This window comes from Anolis sagrei, chromosome 1 (genome assembly GCF_037176765.1).
Source record: "Anolis sagrei isolate rAnoSag1 chromosome 1, rAnoSag1.mat, whole genome shotgun sequence".
Classification (NCBI taxonomy): domain Eukaryota; kingdom Metazoa; phylum Chordata; class Lepidosauria; order Squamata; family Dactyloidae; genus Anolis; species Anolis sagrei.
In genome coordinates, this window is record NC_090021.1 from 150,247,781 (window position 1) to 150,268,987 (window position 21,207).

The 21,207-nt window shown below is 40.5% G+C and overlaps 1 protein-coding gene and 1 long non-coding RNA gene across 2 annotated transcripts in view; both read left to right on the forward strand.

The window, feature by feature from the left end:
• RB1 (RB transcriptional corepressor 1) overlaps window positions 1-18,234 on the forward strand; it is a 67,868-nt gene extending 49,634 nt beyond the window's left edge. The window contains exons 19-27 of the mRNA XM_060784844.2: window positions 1,502-1,641; window positions 2,447-2,592; window positions 5,845-5,949; window positions 7,838-7,951; window positions 8,043-8,209; window positions 9,887-9,917; window positions 12,522-12,664; window positions 15,488-15,537; window positions 17,365-18,234. Of these exons, the coding sequence (XP_060640827.2) occupies window positions 1,502-1,641; window positions 2,447-2,592; window positions 5,845-5,949; window positions 7,838-7,951; window positions 8,043-8,209; window positions 9,887-9,917; window positions 12,522-12,664; window positions 15,488-15,537; window positions 17,365-17,432 (964 nt within the window). The 3' untranslated portion in view covers window positions 17,433-18,234. The remainder of the gene's footprint in view (window positions 1-1,501; window positions 1,642-2,446; window positions 2,593-5,844; window positions 5,950-7,837; window positions 7,952-8,042; window positions 8,210-9,886; window positions 9,918-12,521; window positions 12,665-15,487; window positions 15,538-17,364) is intronic.
• A 526-nt stretch (window positions 18,235-18,760) lies between these two features.
• On the forward strand, window positions 18,761-20,849 carry LOC137097214 (uncharacterized). Its single transcript, XR_010910068.1, has 2 exons — window positions 18,761-18,938; window positions 20,118-20,849. It is a non-coding gene; the product is annotated as an uncharacterized lncRNA (long non-coding RNA).
• Window positions 20,850-21,207: the final 358 nt, after the last annotated feature.

Sequence of the window (21,207 nt, forward strand, 5' to 3'; positions counted from 1 at the left end):
GATGAGAAGAAACAAGCCACTTAAGATCTGTGCCTTTCTTAGAAGTATGTCTCTTGATGTAAACCTCCAGTTATGTTGTTTGAAGTACAAAAGATCATCATAGCAGCTAGCTCCAATTAAAAAAAACAAAACTATTTTGTCTTTTCATCCTAGGGGAAAATATCTGCTTATATTTATACCAAACTCTTTAATAAGGCTTTCTAATACAATGGTTTTTAAATTGAGCATGTGTTTTTATCATATTAGAGACAACTATTCCATCCAAATCTTGAATCACGGCCTTCAAGTTCCAAATGTTTCTCATCCATTTTTTCCAATATGCAGAACAACACACAATACAGTTGGGTACTCCCAAGTCTCTTTTTCTTAATATTGTGCATTGTCTGAAGTCGTATTCAGGGTTTCTTTGCCTGTGAGACAAAACTATAAATCCCCTTCTCCATTGCACAAAAGGAGAAAGCCGGCTTGAGTCCCCCTCGAGGTAGAGAATGGTGATATATAAATGAGGCAAATAAATAAATAAATAAATAAATAAATAATATTCCATTTATTTTGATAAGGATCATTTGAAACAGAAATAAAAGCCCAAAGTATTTGTTTATATTATTGAAGTTCTGCCCAAAATATATAAATGTAACTTTCCCTTTTCTTCTAACTCTTTTTTCATTTCTTTCCAATTTTGGGGAAAGATTTTGCATAATAACTAGCTGTCCCCTGCCACGCATTGCTGTGGCCCACTCTGGTGGTCATGGGGGTTCTGTGTGGGAGGTTTGGCCCAATTCGATCGTTGGTTGGGTTCAGAAAGCTCTGTGATTGCAGGTGAACTACAAATCCCAGCAACTACAACTCCCAAATGTTAAGATTCTATTTCCCCCAAACTCCACCAGTGTTCACATTTGGGCATACTGAGTATTCTTGTAGAGTTTGGTCCAGATCCATCATTATTTGAGTCCACAGTGCTCTCTGGATGTAGGTGAACTACAACTCCAAAACCAAAGGACACTGCCCACCAAACCTTTCCAGTATTTTCTGTTGGTCATGGGAGAACTGTGTGTCAAGTTTGGTTCAATTCCATTGTTGGTGGGGTTCAGAATGCTCTTTGATTGTAGGTGAACTATAAATCCCAGAAACTACAACTCCCAAATGACAAAAGCAATTTTTTGGAGTGAAGGACATACATTGTGTTGTTAGGTGCCTTGTGTCCAAATTTGGTGTCAATTCATCCAGTGGTTTTTGAGTTCTGTTAATCCCACAAACAAACATTACATTTTTATTTATATAGAAGTCTTGTTCTTCATGATGTTGACACCCAAATATTTAACCTTATTTTTTCCCGCTTTAACATTTGAAAGAACAGCAGTCCAAGCAGAGCTCGTCATCAACCTGAGTGTATTCCTAAAATGCTTACAATAGCCACTCTAAATGAGAATCGTCCCTTTAGTTAATCCAAACATATTTTAGTAAGTCATTGTTGCTTGTTTTATTTGTATCCTTTTTCTAGGTATCTATCCCCTACAAAATCTCCTAAAAGAAAAGCTTTTTCCAATTCAGTGTGTTCCCCTCCAGATTCTCAGCCACCCATGGTGAATCAGTCTCAAAAACTGTACAAATCTACCTCCCTGTCACTGTTCTACAAAAAAGGTGAGAAAAGATTTCTTTTCCATTTTAAAAGTTGCATTTCCAGTTTCCTTCCCTGTATTTGATAACAGATAATCATAAGTATCCGGCAAAGCTTGTACTATGATTTGGATCCCAATAATTGTATATAATGATCTGTTCTCTGCTTGATAGAGGTTTTTTTCCCCTGCTATAGAACATTTTACTTCCTAGTTATGAGGTCATCTGGAAAGTGCTGGCTTTAGCCTATAAAGTCCTAAATGGTTCTGGCCCAGCTTATCTGTCTGAACGTATCTCCCCCTATAAGCCACTTTGGAGACTAAGATCATCTGGAGAGGCCCTGCTCCTGGTCTTACCTCCTTCACAGGCACTATTGGTAGGAACAGGAAACAGGTCCTTCTCAGTGGTGGCCCCTCGGCTGTGAAACTCCCTCCCCAGTGATTTTAGATCAGCCCCCACTCTCCTGGCCTTCAGAAAGAGAGTGAAAACGTGGCTTTGGGACCAAGCCTTTGGAGAAGTGCAGTAGGAGGATATGCAATATGTGCAATGATTTGAGAGTTTCCTGAATTAACAACAGATATAAAAACCAGTTCCATATTAAGGCTGTCTTTTTGCCCCTACTCCCAAATGCTGTTCTTCAAGGTGACCATCCCTCACTTGGAGATGAGGTACTCTTGCCAAAATGCTCATACCCTAGGAGCAGAATCCTGACTTTGTGGTATTTCAAATCACAACACATTTGTTACTTTCCTGTAATCTTACTACATTTTATCTTCATTAAGCAAATATTTGAGAATGATTCTAATATCTAATGTTTTCTCTTCTCTAGTGTATTGGTTGGCTTATAAACGATTGAGCAATTTATGTTCCCGTCTTCTTTCTGAGCACCCTGAACTCAAACACTTGATATGGACCCTTTTCCACCATACCTTGCAAAATGAATATGAACTTATGAAAGACAGGCACTTAGACCAGGTAATAATAACTTTGGTAGGGGTGGGCTGATCTCTGTTGGATGTAACTTAGATTGTTTTTTGTTTTTAACTAGAATCTCCATGGTCCACCAGTACGTTGTTGTATTACAGAACGAGAGTGTAGCCTCATGATCTCTGAACTAGTTAATCCATAACTGATCTATCTTGAATTCCATGAATATTTATTCTTTCTTAAGAATATCAGGATTGTCTTGCTGGATTTTGTTGGGATTTCTAAAGCACTTCATTTGTTGTCCCCCCTGAAAACGTCCCAGCAATCAGCAGGAACTACACAGGTAGCCCAGTATAAATTGACTAACGGTATCCAGTAGATCATGGCCACTCTTCTGCCCACCCTGAACTGTGGAATATATCAGCTCTGTATAAATAATGTTTATTTCAATGGAAAAAGTGGTGGTGAACTAGTATAGAAGTCTATTCCCAAAGATGTGTTGATCTGGATTGGGATGGCATTTCTTGTTGACATGGCTGCCATTATTGATGGAGCACTGGTAAGAGTTCATTCTGTTTTCTTCTAAATGCCCTACCTTTGTGTCAATACAGTGTTTCCCTTTTAAACTATGAACACGGTATGGCATGTGGACTTCCTGAAAGATCAGAGTAGCAGTCTGCTGTGATTATTATCAAACATATCACTTTACTGACAAAAGTGCTTGCATCTATTGCAATTTAGACGCTGTGTTGAGCATGGTACAGATGGAGGATGTTACTAGGGATGCATTTAGTTGTTGTCTGTTGCAACTGTGGATCTGCTTAGAAAAACGAGGCCTTGTTGGTAACATCTAACTACAAAGAAAACCTTGTCTCCAATGGGAGGATTATAAGGGTTTGGCAGAGCATTTCAAGATTGCCACAATGTGACCAAAAGGGTGCACTTTCCCCATGCCTGCTTTACAGGGATCCTGCTGAATTTTCTACAAGGGGATGTGATCCCGGTTATCTTAAATGAGATTGTCATATGTCTTCTTAAATATCTGAGTGCTGTGATTATAACAGACTAGCCATCCCCTGCCACGCGTTGCTGTGGCCCAGTTGCTGTGGTGATCTGGAAAATAAAGTAATTGGAAAGTGTTCGTTTCTAATATATGCAATTTCTTTGTGCTTGTGGTTAAACAGTATTTCTTGCTTTTATTTGTCAGTGTTGATGTGGAGATTATCTGGTTTGCCTACTCTGGACCATGCAACATATAATTGTCCTTCTTTAGGGGTCCCTTTTAAATCTATGATACTATATCTGTGTGTGTGTGAATCATATATATCTACCTATATCTAAGGCCGGATGGCTCTTTGTCAGGAGGACTTTGATTATGTTTTCTTGCCCTGATGAAGGGAGTTGGATTGGATGGCCTTAAGTATGGGGATTCTGTGTGGGAAGTTTGGCCCAATTCTGTCGTTGGTGGGGTTCGGAATGCTCTTTGATTGTAGGTGAACTATAAATCCCAGTAACTACAATTCCGAAATGTCAAGGTATATTTTCCTCAAACTCCATCTGTGTTCATATTTGGGCATATCGAGTATTCATGCCAAGTTTGGTCCAGATCCATCATTGTTTGAGTCCACATTTCTCTCTGGATGTAGGTGAACTACAACTCCAAAACTCAAGGTCAATGCCCACTAAACCCTTCTAGTGTTTTCTGTCTGTTATGGAAGTCCTGTGTGCCAAGTTTGGTTCAATTCCATCGTTGGTGGAGTTCAGTATGCTATTTGATTATAGGTGAACTATAAATCCCAGCAACTACAACTCCCAGATGACAAAATCATAATGTTTTGAGTGATGGCCACTCCTTGTGTTGTGAGACGTTTTGTTACCAAATTTGATGTGATTTCGTTCATTGGTTCTTTTGTTTTTAAGGTACTCATTACACAGAGAGCATTTTTTTATATATAGATAGGTTATCCCTTATCCAGAATTCAAAAATCCAAAATTGTCCACATGGGTGGTTGAGATTATGACGGTTGTTTTCTGAGAGTTTGAAGCACAAAATTAATAAAAGATTGAATAAAATTATCTTCAAACTAAGGGTATACTGGTCATACGAAATATAGATGAATTTTGTGTTAACATTTGGGTCTGCTGCCTAAGATACCTCATTATGTACTTATATATAAATACAAGGATTCCAAAATTTAAAGAAATCCAAAATTAAAAACACTTTGGGTCTCAAGTATTTTGGTTAGCGATATGCAACCAGTAAATTACATTCAGGGTCCAAATTTCCCATTTTCTGGGTGAAATACTTGAGGAGATAGTGGCAGCACAACACAAGACACTGTTGAAGAAAATCTGTCCCATTTCAATGTAGGGTTATCCCTAAAGCTACACAGATTTATCTTGTTGGTTTGAAGAAGAAGAGACAGGATATCCTTCCGTTTCCCTGTCTGTAGTCATGGCTGTTTTGTGGCAATTGCACTGTTGTATAAAAGGGAAACTCAAGAACCTGTATTTCACCTTTGAGACATTTCTGTTATGTGTTTTACCTGGGTCCCTTTTTAGCTTTCCTGCTATATGGCAGGGATGGGCAGGAAATGCAGTCCTTCAGGTGTTGTTGGACTGTAATTCTCATCTGCCCTCATACAGCCGATGGTGAGGAAACTACCTCTAGCGGACTGCACTTTGCCCAGCCTAGATCTGTTAGAAGGTGCTGGGTTAGATCACTTAGAGGTGATGAAGGTATTGTTTCTATGTCATATCAGAATGTGAAGAAAGAAATTTTTTCAGAACTGGTGATGAGCTGGATGAAGGACAAACAAGGAGTAACCATCAGTAGCCAGATGGTAGTGGGCTAATTCCACATATTTTGCTGGTACTAGATAGAATTGCTCTGCCTTAAATATTACATTGGAGATGCCAGAGAAAAGTTCCTTCTCTCTATCCCACTCATGTTGCTGGGAAGGATTGATAGAGTTGGATGTCTTATTGAAATGTGTTCCACGCACTTTCCATGCCCACTATTCAATAATAATAATAATAATAATAATAATAATAATGGTTAAAGGCACCATTTCTGCAATATACATTTAAATCTTCAGCCATACAAGGCAAATTTTGATGGTTTGTTTGGTTTTTTTTCTTTCTTTCCTGAAGTGGGGTTGTAGGGATTGAAGGGACAGGATGGGAAGGTAGTCTTATTCTGTGACTAGTTGCTCAGTTGTAACCTCAGAGAAGGAATAATAGAAAGCTGGGTTCATTTTTGACTATCAGTTCTGATGGCCTCCCTCTACCTTTTGACAGATTATGATGTGTTCCATGTATGGCATATGCAAGGTGAAGAACATTGATCTCAGGTTTAAAACAATTGTGAAGGCGTACAAAGAACTCACTAATGCTAATCAAGAGGTATGGAAACTCTTTATTTTTCTGACTGTTTAAATTAAAATTGTCTGGACAAGCTAATGAAGGGATAGAATGGAATTTCACTTGGCCAGCCAGGTGTGGCTTCACCAGCTGATGCATCTCCCCAAAAGAAAGATATTTCTACCCCACAACAGCAGACACGACGAAAAGCATTAAACTTCCATTGTACCTTCGCAGCAAGAGAAATATAGGCATGAAAGAATTACTTCTATTCCCCACATTATGTTGCTTTTTGCCTATAGCATTTGAACACAGTAATCAGAAAAGGGTTGCCCAGTTACTTAAATTATTTATTTGTTTGTTTGTTTATTTATTTATTTAGAACTTTTATATCCCGATCTTCTCAACCTCCGTAGAGAGACTCAGACCGGAATAATGCAAGGAAGGCCTTGCATTATTCCAATATGCAAAATTGGTTTTAAATCCATCCTTTAAAAATGTATTATTCCAAATCCATCATCGTTCCTGGTGACACTCCTTTCCAACTCCCTGAGACTAGTGCGGACATGATGTCCTTTTACTAATCTCTGTGCAGGCGTCAAGAAATCCCTCCAGCCATTGGCTTTCTTTCCAGGCATGTCTCTGTATGCTTTATAATTTCAGATTTCGGACCAGCCGGAGTAACAGCTCTCATATTATATTATATTATATTATATTATATTATATTATATTATATTATATTCAAAGGAAAAGTTTCTCTGATGGGCAGTCTTTGGAAACAAACCTTTTGTGCATTCTGCATTGCTGGCTAAAATATTACGTTTGGCTACAAAATGTGGCAATACCTTCGTAGTATGTTTGTACAGGTGGCCTGGTGACATTTGTGCTCTTTTTAGAGGCTTTCTTGGTCCATTGTTGCTGAATTAGGTTCAAAATCATTTATTTCGGTCATTGACCAGCACAGGAAATAGAGTCACATTTTCATACAAACTTGGTATGTTTGGTACATTAAAAATATAAATATAACTACTGAAGCACAATTTGGGTGAGGGAGCGGAAGGGGAAACAGGGTAAAAACATACAATGTCCAGATCCATCGCCAAATTGTAGATTTAGGGAAGAAGAATACTAGACACACAATTAACTTTTGGGACTAGTCATTCCCTGACGGATTTTGTATGCTGCTGCACAGAACTTTGCAACATTGTAGGTTGTAGCTGAATTAATATCTGCAAGTAGCATGGAGGTATAAAATTATCCTGAATGGCCTGGGTGCTTGTATATTAGAGGTAAGATAAGCCTGGCACGGATATCCCTGTAGAACGGGCACTGAAGGAGCACATGTTCTATTATTAGGTTCAAATAAGTGTCTTATCAAAAAGCCCCCACCCTAGCTGGTTTTAAGAAAGACCTAAAAACCTGGCTCTTCTTTTGTGCTTTTAGAGAATGACTATTCAACCCATCTGGTTGTCTTAGTCTACAGCTGCCCTCAGAATAAAGCATCTCCCTGCCCCCTAAAATAGCTAAATCCCATAGTTCCTCCCTATTGGGCTTCCTTTCCTACAAATGCCCTTTTATCCCTATCTCACCCACTTTTTTAACATTTTCCCTCACACACTTGGCCCGCCCTCCATGTCTGGTTTCAATATGCTGTTTTATATTGTTGATTTTGTTATTTTATATCTTATTATGATGCATTTTGTTACTGTGTGTTTATTATGTTGTTTTATTTTGGGCTTGGCCTCATGTTAGCCGCACCGAGTCCCCTTTGGGGAGATGGTAGCAGGTTATAAATAAAGTGTATTATTATTATTATTATTATTATTATTACTACTACTACTACCTTGGAAACTAATCTACCTGCATAACAATTGCTAGCCAGATCAGCATATTCAAAATGACTAATGGAGAACTTTCTGATTCTCTCTAGACATTCAAGTGTGTTTTGATCAGGGAAGGACAGTATGATTCCATTATAGTCTTTTACAATTTGGTGTTCATGCAAAGACTGAAAACCAATATTTTGCAATATGCTTCCAGTAGGGTAAGTAATGATGCTTCTGTCCTTTCTTTGGCACAGTTTAACTGAAGTTCACAGAGCTGCATAGCACTGATTTATCATTGTCTCTTCACAGCCGCCAACATTATCGCCCATACCACACATTCCTAAGAGCCCTTACAAGTTATCTAATTCTCCTTTACGGGTTTCTGCGGGAAACAATATATATATCTCACCTTTGAAGAGTTCCTATAAATTTTCCGAAGGATTGCTGTCACCCACCAAAATGACGCCAAGAACAAGGTTGGTGATCTCTTTCTTTAATCAAATAATTGATTAAAACACAAGGATCCAGTATAACAGTGTTCCCTCACTTACTGCTGAGCTTGTTGATCGAAAGGTCGCAGGTTTGATTCTGGGGAGCGGCAAGAGTTTCCGCAGTCAGCCCTAGCTTCTGCCAACCTAGCAGTTCGAAAACATGCAAATGTGAGTAGATCAATAGGTACCGCTCCGGCGGAAAGGTAACGGCGCTCCATGAAGTCATGCCGGCCACATGACCTTGGAGGTGTCTACGGACAATGCTGGCTCTTCGGCTTAGAAATGGAGATGAGCACCACACCCCAGAGTCAGACATGACTGGACTTAATGTCAGGGGACTACCTTTACCTATGTTCCAGGACCACCCGCGAAAAGTGAAAATCCGCGAAGTAGGGACGCTATATTTATTTTAATATTTATACATTATTTTAATATACACTATTTTAAGTCTTTATAAACCCTTTATACTGCATAACCCTCCTTGAATGTGTTCACGTAATCCTTGGCTCCGGCTTTATCCGCAGAGGCAGCCTCTCCATACAGACAAACGCTCTTAAGTCCATAGCGCTTCTGAAATTCATCAAACCACCCCATGCTGGCAGTGAATTTGCCTGATTTGGTGGGAAAACCAGTCGATACACGAGATTGTTGTTTTACAGAGTACTGAAAAAACCCGCAAAACAGTGGGTATTTGACAGCAATAAATATTTTACATAATATTTATTGAAAAAACGCAAAACACCAAGTCCACAAAAAGCAAACCGTGAAGTAGCGAGGGACCACTGTGTTTGTTTTTGTTTTTAAAGAGCTGACTAGGCTATAGAAGAAAAGAATGACTAATGGACACTAATTTAGATTTAAACCCAAGAGTATGCAGGTTTTTTTCAAACTGCGGAGCTTTTCAAACTGTTTGTCACAACACGTTTGCATGTCAGCTGTAATGTGTAGCTGTGTCGCGTAAACTTAACAAGAAACCTCAAAGTCTGTAAAATAAGCACTAAATCATATATTTAATAAATATATAAACGAAAGGTTTTCATGAGGTATGTGTCCCCCTATCTCTTATAAAGGTAGGAATTGTGGGAGTTGAAGTTCCAAACACCTGGAGGACCAAAGTTTCCCATGCCTGGTTTAACCTCTGCTTTGCTAGTAAAACTGAATGTGAGGAAATGAGGTATATTTAAAAAGTGTGTCACCAACATGAAATGTCTGGAAAGCTCTATACTAGTGTAATGGGAATCATTCCCCACCCCATTCTGTTGACAAAATGACATCCACTGGATCAGATGTACAGTTTATCTTTCAGTTTTTCCTTCATGTATGGTCACTATGACTCACTCTGCCCCATAAAATACCTGTCTGGCTGGAAGAAGCCTGTCTCTAGATTTCATTTAGAAACATCAGGGAGCCAAAAACATTACCTGGAGGAGCTGCATCTGGGGTAGTTTCCCTCTGCTTCCCTCCAACTGATTTATATAGATGTTAACGTAATAGGCTTTCATCTGTCCTTTGACAGCAGACATGTTGGCATTTTCAAAAGATTAAAGAATACAAGTTGGTTGTATGAATAATATTGTAATCATTGAGACTTTGGGGTTACAAAAATGGTTATGTTTCACATCTGGAATATACTAAATTGTCTTTTTGTTTTTGCTTGTACAGAATATTGGTTTCAATTGGTGAATCCTTTGGGGTGAGTTTTGTTCTGAATAATTTGGCTGAAATAAGTATAGTATTAATGCCAGGCTATGCATTTCAGATTCTTGTCAATTTTTTTAAGATGGGAAGATGCTCTGGTATCAGTATCAAGGAAGAATAAGCTCTGGGAGTCTGTGAACTGCCTTTTCCTTTGCAATCTCCTTTTCCAACTGCAAGGCGAACTTGATTTCGAGTGAACTGAGGTGACAGTGTCAGATAGGCTCCTTCTGCACTGCTGTATAATCCAGATTATCAAAGCAGATACTCCATATACCGGGTCCTAGAGAAGTGCACTGGGAAAGGACCAGACGCAGGGCTTTTTCTATTTCTGCCCCTGCCTTGTGGAATTCCTTGCCGCCCTACATGAGAGCCATGCGTGACTTAGGGCCTTTTACTCTCGCACTTAAGACCTGGCTTTTTACTAGAGCATTCGATCTCTGTTGATTTTTAATTTTTGTATGTATGTATTTTATCTTTTGTAATTTAGCTGTAAATCGCCTGGAGCATTCTCGGATGGAGGGCGATTAATAAGTTATGAAATGATGATGATGATGATTATTATTATTATATTAGTCTGCACTGCCATATAATCCAGTTCAAAGCAAATAATCTGGATTTTATATGGCAATGTAGAAGGGCTTTTCTTTGGAGAAGACAAGGCTGTCTGGGAACAAGCAATACTTGATCTGGGTTGTTGTAGGTTTTTTCGGGCTGTATGGCCATGTTCTAGAGGCATTCTCTCCTGACATTTCACCTGCATCTATGGCAAGCATCCTCAGAGGCAGTGAGGTACCTCTGAGGATGCTTGCCATAGATGCAGGTGAAACGTCAGGAGAGAATGCCTCTAGAACATGGCCATATAGCCCGAAAAAACCTACAACAACCCAGTGATTCTAGCCATGAAAGCTTTCGACAATACTTGATCTAGTTGGGACTGTGCTTTCAAAAGACACCACAACTTGGCTAGCACACCTGTTGACACTGCCTGGAAAGAGGGGAAAGAAAAAGAGATTGTGGAAGGAGGGAAAGGAGGAATGACATACCTTCTATTGGCTATGGCTCCACCCTGTTAACAAGATATATGACCTGATTGACTTCTAGAAAACAGATCCCACCCCTTCATGTTGTGATCTTAGTACTTCTTTTTTTAAAAATATGTTTATTGTAGTTTTGTTTACAAACATTTAAAAACACTAGAATTCTTAGAAAGAGGAAAGGGAAGATAGTGGATAGGTGTGGGGGTAGGCAAGGGTAGGCTTGGGGGTAGGGGATGGACGCATTCGAGCGTCAAGAATAGGGGGCAGTGAAGAAGCAGGGGGATGGCGAGGGGAAAAAGGGGGGGGGAAGGATGAGAAGCAAGGGGGGGAAGTAGTGGGAGAGAAAAAAGGCGTAAAAGGAACAGATATATGACAGCTGAAAAAATAGTTTAGAAACTGTTTCTTTTTGTTGACTTCCGCCTTTATCTTCCCTGGGTAGTCTTGGTCATCACTCTGGTGCTGCATTTTTGTTTAATATTGGTCACTTCTTTTTTGGACTTTCCAGGTCTCTGATTTCTTGTTTTCATTTCTGTCACTTGTACTCACTCGGGGGTAGCAAGTCTTCGTGGGTTTCGTTGTGATTCCATGTAATTTTTGAAGAGGGTCCAGTCTGTTGGGTTTATTGGCTTGCCCTCTGGGTCTTTAAGATAGTATGTTAATAAATCCATGTCCAGTGACCGTGTCCTTGCCGTATGCAGCAACTGTATAAAAGCATTAAGGGCGACGCTGTACAAGTACAGTAGAAAAAATCAATTCATCAGGATTCGTGGACTTAATGCGGTCCCAATGGTGAGGTGAAGGGATGCCTCACTGGGAAAGTGTAAGTGAAGGGCCTGGGGTATGGAAAAAAGAGATAGAGTGGCTCTGGGCCCAGAAAAACACACCTCTTTTGCCTGTCTGGCCCGCCCTTGTATCCTATTACCGTACCTCCTCCTCTGCCTCTCAGATCTCGCTCCTTAAGACTGCAGTGAAGCGGTCCAGGTGCGCATGTGTGAGATCTGAGAGGCAGAGAAGGAGGTACAATAATAGGAAAATTTCCATATTGAAATCAAATCTGATGGTTATAAAAATTTTATTCGGTGTGTGTTGGAAGAGGGGTAGTCTTATACAGCAAGTATATCTCAAACTCTATATTTTAACTGGAAAAGTTGGGGTTCGTCTTATACGCCCAGTTGTCTTGTATGCCGGAATATACGGTAGTCATTTTTGGATTTGGCAGTGATGTCCTCCCCTGAAACCTGAAGCGCCTAGCACTAGGCAACACAGCAAAGGAAAGCCTTTATTGGGGGAACAGAGAAAAAGACATCCATTTTCTCTCTTCCCCAGAAGCGGACTGGGTCTCTGGATAAACGGCACCCTGAACAAGGCCCATAGGTAGAGTAGTAGTATCCAGTATAAATGTTTTGACACAGGGCCCTTTTTGTTTTTCTAAAGAAAGCTAAATGAAATTGCTCATAATGTGTAGTAATGGTGATAAAGATTATTCAAAGGCATATCAAGAATATTTTGAAACAACTATTCCTTATGCATCTAACTCTTCCTCTCGTGGTGGGTCTTTCTAGACGTCAGAAAAGCTGCAGAAGATAAACCAGATGGTGTGTAACAGTGATCGTCCCCTAAAACATGGTGCTGAAGGAAGCACAGCTCCCAAACCTTTGAAAAGGCTGCGTTTTGATATAGAAGGACAGGATGAAGCTGATGGGAGGTGAGTTTTATTTTAAACCAGTTCTTTTTGCCTGCAGGTTTATCTTGTCATCTCTGGTCCTCTTCTAGCTATTTTTTGAAAAAGGAGCAATGTAATATATTGATTTCTGCATAGATATTTTCTACTGTCTAAATTTTTAAAAGTAGTTGTTGAATTTTCTGTAATACCAGAAAATCTCATGGGATATTTCATGAAATACATATGGGTTCTCTACACGTAAACTACATGTGGATTCTCTCCTCTCGTTAGCATGTTAGAGTTTCACTATACAGCAGCCTATAGATTTGTGGTTCCCAGCTTGTCGTCCGTGGACCACCAGTGGTCCATAAGATCTAAATTATGGTCCACAGCCTCACCGTTACTCTACTGTTGCAATGAGAGCAACTGGTTTCGCAAAATCCTCTTATAGTGCTAAGGCAACAAGGATGTTGGGAGGGGGGAGGCTGACTACCCACAAAAACAAGCCTCCTGACTGCTGCTTCTCCTCCCCCCTCCCGCTGAGCAGAGCCATTCCATGTGGTGCCTGGAAGCAGGGAATTTTGGTGTCTTCGTTTTTAGGCCTGTTCCTGGGGTTATTTAGGTTGCTGATTCAGAAAATTGCATTTGATAGAACACATCAGCTCTAGATTATTAAATACTAGCTTGGGGACCCGGCGCTGCTCGGGTTATTAGAGAAAGTGGGTAATAGAGGTTTTGTATGTCAAGTTTTGTCTTTATTGGTCATTGAATGACAGTTGCATTGTTTTCAGCAAGTGAGTGAAGGTACTTGAAGTCCCATCATCCATGATCCACCCTCCTCCAAACTGCAGCAGGATATAGAGTGGGTCATGGGGGCTCTGTGTGCCAAGTTTGGTCTTGATCAGTCATTGGATGAAGGTCGCAGCGGTTTCAGTAATTGAGTGAAGGTACTGCAAGTCCCATCATCCATGGTCCACCCTCCTCCAAACTGCAGCAGGATGTAGAGTGGGTCATGGGGGCTCTTTGTGCCAATTTGGTCTTGATCAGTCAATAGATGAGGGTCACAATGGTTTCAGTAAGTGAATAAAGGTACTGCAAGTCCCATCATCCATGGTGCATCCTCCTTAGAACTGCATCAGGATGTAGAGTGGGTCATGAGTACTCTGTGTGCCAAGTTTGGACCTGGTCTGTGATTTGTATGGGCTACAATGTTCTGTGGGAAGTGAATTGGGTGAAAGTGCTGCAAATCCCATCATTCTTGGCCCATCCTGCCCTAAACTGCACCAGATTGTAAAGTGGACCATTGGGCCTCTGTGTGCCAAGTTTGGTCCTGATCCGTCCTTGGTGTGGGCCACAATGCTCTAAGGAAGTGAGTTAAAGTACTGCAAGTCCCATCATCCATGGTCAATCCTCGCTCAAACTGCACCAGGATGTTGAGTGGGTCTTGGGGGGGGGGGTGTCTGTGTGCCAGGTTTGGTCTTGTTCTGTCATTGATGGGGGCCACAAGGTGTTTTGGACTTCACCCATTCCTGCCAGCCTCAGGCCTGTTTCCTTTTCCCTCTGCTACCTCAGAATGTTCTGGTGGCCAATCAGAGACCATATGCAAATTGTACCACAGTGGCAGCCAATCAGAACACTGCCACATACACCTCCGCATACAAACACTGACTTTTATTATATACATACATAGATGATTTTCTGTGGGCAAGCAGATGGCGGTGACTGGATGGTATATGTTCTGTATCAGAAACTAGAGCTGATGTGGTCTATCCAGTGCAATTTTCTGAATCAGCACCCCAAATAACAAAACTGAATCTAACGTTGACCAAAAACTGATTCGTAACCTTTTTGGTACTAATGTTGGAGAGTGGTCCCTGGTAAAAAAAAAAAAAAAAAAGTTGGGAACCAGTGCTGTAGATGAAATTGAGTATATTCTCAAAAGGCAATGTAGAAGGGTTGTGTGTGTGTGTGTATTAATCCAATTGTGTAAACTGCAACTACTTTATAATCATAATGAACATAGTTAATGTCTGATGAATACTTTGTATTCTCTGGTCATTTCCTTTGTTAAAATTTGTATTGTATTACTAATGAATCACACCTTCAATTAAGGAGAGCCTACATGGGTGTGCAACTAGAGAAAGCAAGTTCTGAGGAATTAGTTTACTGGATTTACACCTAACACAGCTACTTGATGTGTGTTGGTTTGCAGAGTCTGGGATGCAACAAGGTTCTTTTTGCATTAATATAAAATGTCATTATCTTTGTAAAACTAACAAAGGATTTGGGCCCTCATAAAACACAATGAAGCACCATGTCAAACTTAAAAGCTTAAATTAAGTAACCTAATTACATCCGTATGAAAAATGTAATGCACACAGCTCTGACCCTCCAAAGGATGCATTAATTAAAAAGTCATCTTCCATATCTGCAGATACACATCCAAAGGAGACTAACCCAGTGCAATTCTGAACTGCACTGCCTTACAGAGATGGTATCTATGCTCACAAATGGAAATACACATTTGCTGTCCTGAGCTACAAGTCATGTGCAACCCAGGTTTGCATCAGTTTTATATAGTTTAGTACAGGCATAGGGAAGGGTTAACATCCCTGTAATGTTTGTTTTGCTGTCTGTGCCCCGGTCAGAAGATTTAACGTCACTTTCTGTACCTGCAATAATTGGATTTTGATAAATTTGGCTTGTTGAGGAAACATCTTTTCAAAATAACTCTGCCAAGAGTGAATTTCTCTTCTGAGGGGTAGATTTCTGTCAGTTTCCATTGTCACCCCCATCCTTATTTATGAGTTGTTTGTAAGTTGGATATTTGTAACTGCAATTACTTTTCTTTCCTGTCATCTATAGGGATCATGTCTCTGGAGAGTCTAAATTCCAACAGAAGTTGGCAGAAATGAGTAAGTACTTGTGCAAAATATTCCCTGTTAAGTAGTGAAAGCATCTGTCCAGCAAATTGCTTGAAGATTGGCCCAAGATTCACCTGGACATTTGTTCTGAACCTCTGAAGAGATTTTTAAAAGCAGCTGGTGGTAAAGATAGTTTTCAGGGAAAATATTTATTTTTAAATAATGTGTTTTAAATTTTCTTTTTGGACCCCAGTCAATATTCAACATTGTAAACAATTCGAAAATTCAATATAAGATGAGCTCTTGGATTGGAAGGTGTCCACATAAGCTGACCCCCCCCCTCCAAAAAAAGCATGGCCATTGTCTATCCAGTTCAGAGAAGGAAAAGCAGAGAAACATCTGGCTGTTATCCTCAGGGGCCTCTGGAGAACCATATTTGCTGTTTCTGCATCTGTAGAAAAATAGCTGGACAGAAAGGGAGCTCTATTTCCTGTGCTGGTCAATGACCGAAATAAATGATTTGATTTGATTTGATTTGAAAGGGAGCTCTGCAGTAGAGACAGTATAGATTGATGAGCTTGGTTGTTGCACTCTCAGCGCAAAATCTTGACTGGCTACCTCACTCCCTTACAAAAAACCTGAATTAATATGATGCAGCTTGGTTTCATGCCTTCGTTGCTCACTAAGATGCCAGTCTGTGCTGTTGCACGCTGGGCCTGAAATAATGTCTGTTTACAGGACGTGTAATTCCGGGGTGCCTCAGCTGAAAGGCCCCTTAGATTTCCCAACACAAAGTTCCATTGAGGCTCAAAATAAGTTCAACAAAGTTCTTTATTTGGGCTTAAATCTTCAAACAAATGAATTAAATGCTTTATAACCTTGGAAAACCGGTAGCTTCCCCAATCTGCTATCAAGGGCAGCAACTGGTAGTAAACTGTTTCTTCCTTAGGGAAATCTTCTGATCCCTCCCTGGGCAATCTTTCTTTACCTTGCTGGTGTGAGGCCCCTACTCCCGGCTCCAAGCTGCTTTATGGATAGCCCAAGTGGTCCCTTACTAGACAAGGTTGCTGTAGATCTGCCGAGCCGAAAGGTGTCCTTTAGTTTTACTCCACGAAGGCTGTAGAAACTGTCTTGTTGCCCCAACAAAGGCTGGCTGTATTCCCCCAGCAAAAGCTGTGGGTCTGTCCCTTTACTCCCCCAGCAGAGCTGTGAATAGTGAAGCCTTTGTGCAGATGGGATAGAGAAACCCACACATCCTGCTGTTAGGCTTCAAACAGTGAGACTGAACAAAAGTCCTCCTTTGCCTCCAAAACCCTGGGAAAAGGGCGGGTCTAAAGACTCTAACAATGATTGCCAGGTTGCTGGCCCTATGACTGCAACTTGGGGAAGCTACCTGAATGCAAAAAGCATGGCTTAAATAAATTCATACAAACTAGCAGATCAAGAAAAAGAAATTTAAATCTCCTGGCACTGCCGTGCCAGCACACAGTCACTGGGTGACTTTATGATATTCAAATAGAAAAGCTTTCAGAAAAAAAGACCTTTGTTATGTAATGGGATATCATTACAACTTTGCCATTTTAATGTGTGTACTAACTGCTTAATGTAGTATGTAAGGCATGTAAGTTTTAATAACTGTTGAGATGCCAGACTTTTTTGTGCCGAGACTCCATTGTCATCCTTAATAGCTCTCATTTTTCACTCTGTGATCTTGTTCACATGCCTTTGTCTGTGAAAAGCACCAGTTTCTTAAAACGAACGGCAGATCAGCTCCTTGTTTCTCTTTGGCATTTGAAAAATAAAGGTTTTCCTTGCTATAATGTAGACAATCCCCCCCCCCCCCCCCTTTTAAAAGAAATGTCATTCTTGTTTTTGTAGCATCTACTCGAACCAGAATGCAAAATCAGAATGACGGAGCTGATGCTTCAACTGCTGAACAGAAGTGACCTTCCATTTGGATTCATTCGTGTTCTCAGTGTTTTAATATTATGTGATGCAGCTTGTATGTAATATTAGCAAGTTAATTTATACAATAATTTTTTTAAAAAGTAAATGTATTTGTTTCCTTCCCAGTGCAGCACTGTTCCTTTTGATACTGTTTTATTCTACTTACACTTATCTCTCTTGTCTAAAGCAGACATTTTAAGTTTAAGTAGAATTAGTTTAAATGCACTAGTGTTTTGTTAAGAAATGACATTAACATTAATATTAGACTTGATGCACTATTTACTTACACTTTGCATGTGGCGCCCCGCTCCCCTCCTCCCTCCCAAAGCACAACTGCACAGATGATCTCATTTGAGCCCAACTCGCTGTCCTGTCACGCTACTGAAATATTTTTTACACATTCTTAATATGTTGTTTCTCTCTATTAAAGCATATACATACAGTTTGTTCCCTTGCTTGAATTTCAGCAGTATGCTTTCTAAGCAGAATAGCTGAGGTACAAAACAGTCGGTATGATTTTTATTCTGTCCGTATCATGAACAAGGAAAGACACTAAATGCCAGAGCTGTCTAAGTGTGTTGATTTTGTGCAAATAAGTAGACTGCTATGGAAAAGAAAGCCCAGAATTTTAATAGTTTGCGACTTTGGCTTGATAAACTTTACTGATCTCATTATAACTGTGTATTCAGGCAAACTGATGATGATCCAGTATTGTTCAATATGGAAATATAGCTCTGTTTATTATTCCAATATGGAATAAATATTCCTCCTTTAAGGATCAATAAAATATTTTCAAAAATATTTTCAAAAATAAGTGTGGGTAGTATTTGACGTCCAACTCAGTTGTAGAAATGACATTGGTGACATTGCTGAATGTGGTGGTGGCATGATTTAGCATGGAGAAAGAAAAGCTCTGCTTTTTCCATGTTATCTCAAAGGGTGATCTGTTCCATGTTTCATACATCTTTTTTTCAGAGGCGATTAGAATAGCAGTTCCATCTTTGGCAATCCCATTACAGTGATTTATAATAATTTACCATTTAAGTAATGACTTAAAAGGATTTTTTTTTGCCATGTCAGGAGCGACTTGAGAACCTGCAAGTTGCTTCTGGTGTGAGAGAATTGGCCGTCTGCAAGGACGTTGCCTAGGGGACGCCTGGATGTTTTGATGTTTTTATCATCCTTGTGGGAAGCTTCTCTCATGTCCCTGCATGAGGAGCTGGAGCTGATAGAGGGAGCTCATCCGACTCTCCCCGGATTCGAACCTGTGACCTGTCGGTCTTCAGTCTTGCCGGCACAGGGGTTTAACCCTCTCTCCACTGGGGGCTCTTATGCTATTTAGGTCAAGTTAGAAAGTGATCAGAGAAGGGTGACCAAAATGACCAAATGTCTGGAAACCATGGATCCCTGTGAGAAGCAGCTTACGAAGCTGGGTATGCTTAGCTTTGAGAAGAGAAGGTTGAAGGGGGACATGTGTTGTCGACTACTCTTCTGCTTCTGAGGAGGTATGCGGGGAATGCCGTGGATGTAGCGTACCTGGATTTCAGTAAGGCCTTCGACAAGGTCCCCCATGACCTTCTGGCAAGGAAACTAGTCCAATGTGGGCTAGGCAAAACTACGGTGAGGTGGATCTGTAATTGGTTAAGTGGACGAACACAGAGAGTGCTCACTAATGCTTCCTCTTCATCTTGGAAAGAAGTGACGAGCGGAGTGCCGCAGGGTTCCGTCCTGGGCCCGGTCCTGTTCAACATCTTTATTAAAGACTTAGATGAAGGGCTAGAAGGCATGATCATCAAGTTTGCAGACGACACCAAATTGGGAGGGATAGCCAATAGTCCAGAGAACAGGAGCAGAATTCAAAACGATCTTGACAGATTAGAGAGATGGGCCAAAACTAACAAAATGAAGTTCAACAGTGACAAATGCAAGATACTCCACTTTGGCAGAAAAAATGAAATGCAAAGATACAGAATGGGGGAAGCCTGGCTCGAGAGCAGTACGTGTGAAAAAGATCTTGGAGTCCTCATGGACAACAAGTTAAACATGAGCCAACAATGTGATGTGGCGGCAAAAAAAGCCAATGGGATTTTGGCCTGCATCAATAGGAGCATAGTGTCTAGATCTAAGGAAGTAATGCTACCCCTCTATTCTGCTTTGGTTAGACCACATCTGGAATATTGTGTCCAATTCTGGGCACCACAATTCAAGAGAGATATTGACAAGCTGGAATGTGTCCAGAGGAGGGCGACTAAAATGATCAAGGGTCTAGAGAACAAGCCCTATGAGGAGCGGCTTAGGGAACTGGGCATGTTTAGCCTGAAGAAGAGAAGGCTGAGAGGAGATATGATAGCCATGTATAAATATGTGAGAGGAAGCCACAGGGAGGAGGGAGCAAGCTTGTTTTCTGCTTCCTTGGAGACTAGGACGCGGAACAATGGCTTCAAACTACAAGAGAGGAGATTCCATCTGAACATTAGGAAGAACTTCCTGACTGTGAGAGCCGTTCAGCAATGGAACTCTCTGCCCCGGAGTGTGGTGGAGGCTCCTTCTTTGGAAGCTTTTAAGCAGAGGCTGGATGGCCATCTGTCAGGGGTGATTTGAATGCAATATTCCTGCTTCTTGGCAGGGGGTTGGACTGGATGGCCCATGAGGTCTCTTCCAACTCTTTGATTCTATGATTCTAGGTGGTAGAACTGGAGGCTGAAGAGGTAACACTTAGGGATTTGGGGACAAGTGCTGAAGAAGGAGAAGGTGAGAAAGACATACTACAAGTCCCTACATTTCAAGAATGGTGAAGGGCAAAACAAGAAAGAAAAAGAGTCACTGTAAAAATGTTGAACAATCAGACCTCGCCCTAGGAACATCTGTGCTGGGAGCTCAGGGCTATAAATTAGCAGTGAAGCCAGAAGTTAGCACTGGCAGCAACTGACCTACTTGGTGTGTTTGTGTTCTAGTCTTTATGCTAAAGCTCCAACGTTGGCTTTGCACCAGACTTCTTGCCAAGGACTCATTCCTGTATACTGTAATTGCTTCGTATTAGTATTTGTATTTTGCTTTGTATTGTAATTGTTATTGCTTGTATTGATGTATTGTGGGCTCGGCCTCATGTAAGCCGCACCGAGTCCCTTGGGAGATGGTAGCAGGATATAAAGAAAGTTTATTATTTTTATTATTACTGTAAGCCTTTTTCCAAAGACCATTGCTCCTGTCTGCTGTGAAGTCTTGTTGCCAAAGACTTTTGTTTCATGTCTGCTGTAAGACCTTGCATTGCTTTTGGAATTTACCTTCTGTTTCCTTTATTGCTGGTTGCATTTTATCATTATTGTGCTGAAGGAAAGCTTTTTGAGTTACTTCTACTTGTGTTGTAAGGCTGTTGTAAGGATTTTATTTTATTTATCGTGTCAGGAGCAACCAGACACATTTGTATGGGTATTTTATTCTTAAATGCTCACTATAATTCTCAAGGTGTAGTATAATCACAAAAAGTACTTAAAAGCTGCAAACAATAATTTAATTTGGGTGTCTATATAGAGGATATTGATCCTAAGTAATGGCTGACTCCATGATCAGTACTTTATCTGTGGCACAGGCTTATTGCAAGGGATAGGTGGAAGTCCCATTTTGATCACTAAATGTCCAATGTTTAGCCTCCAACAGAGTAGATCTATTGAATCAGTGATGAAACCTCTCTGCATGCCGGCTCTTAGTAAGTTCCCATATATTCAATGGATGCATTCTAGTCAAGGCTAACTGGGATTTAGATCAATGATTATG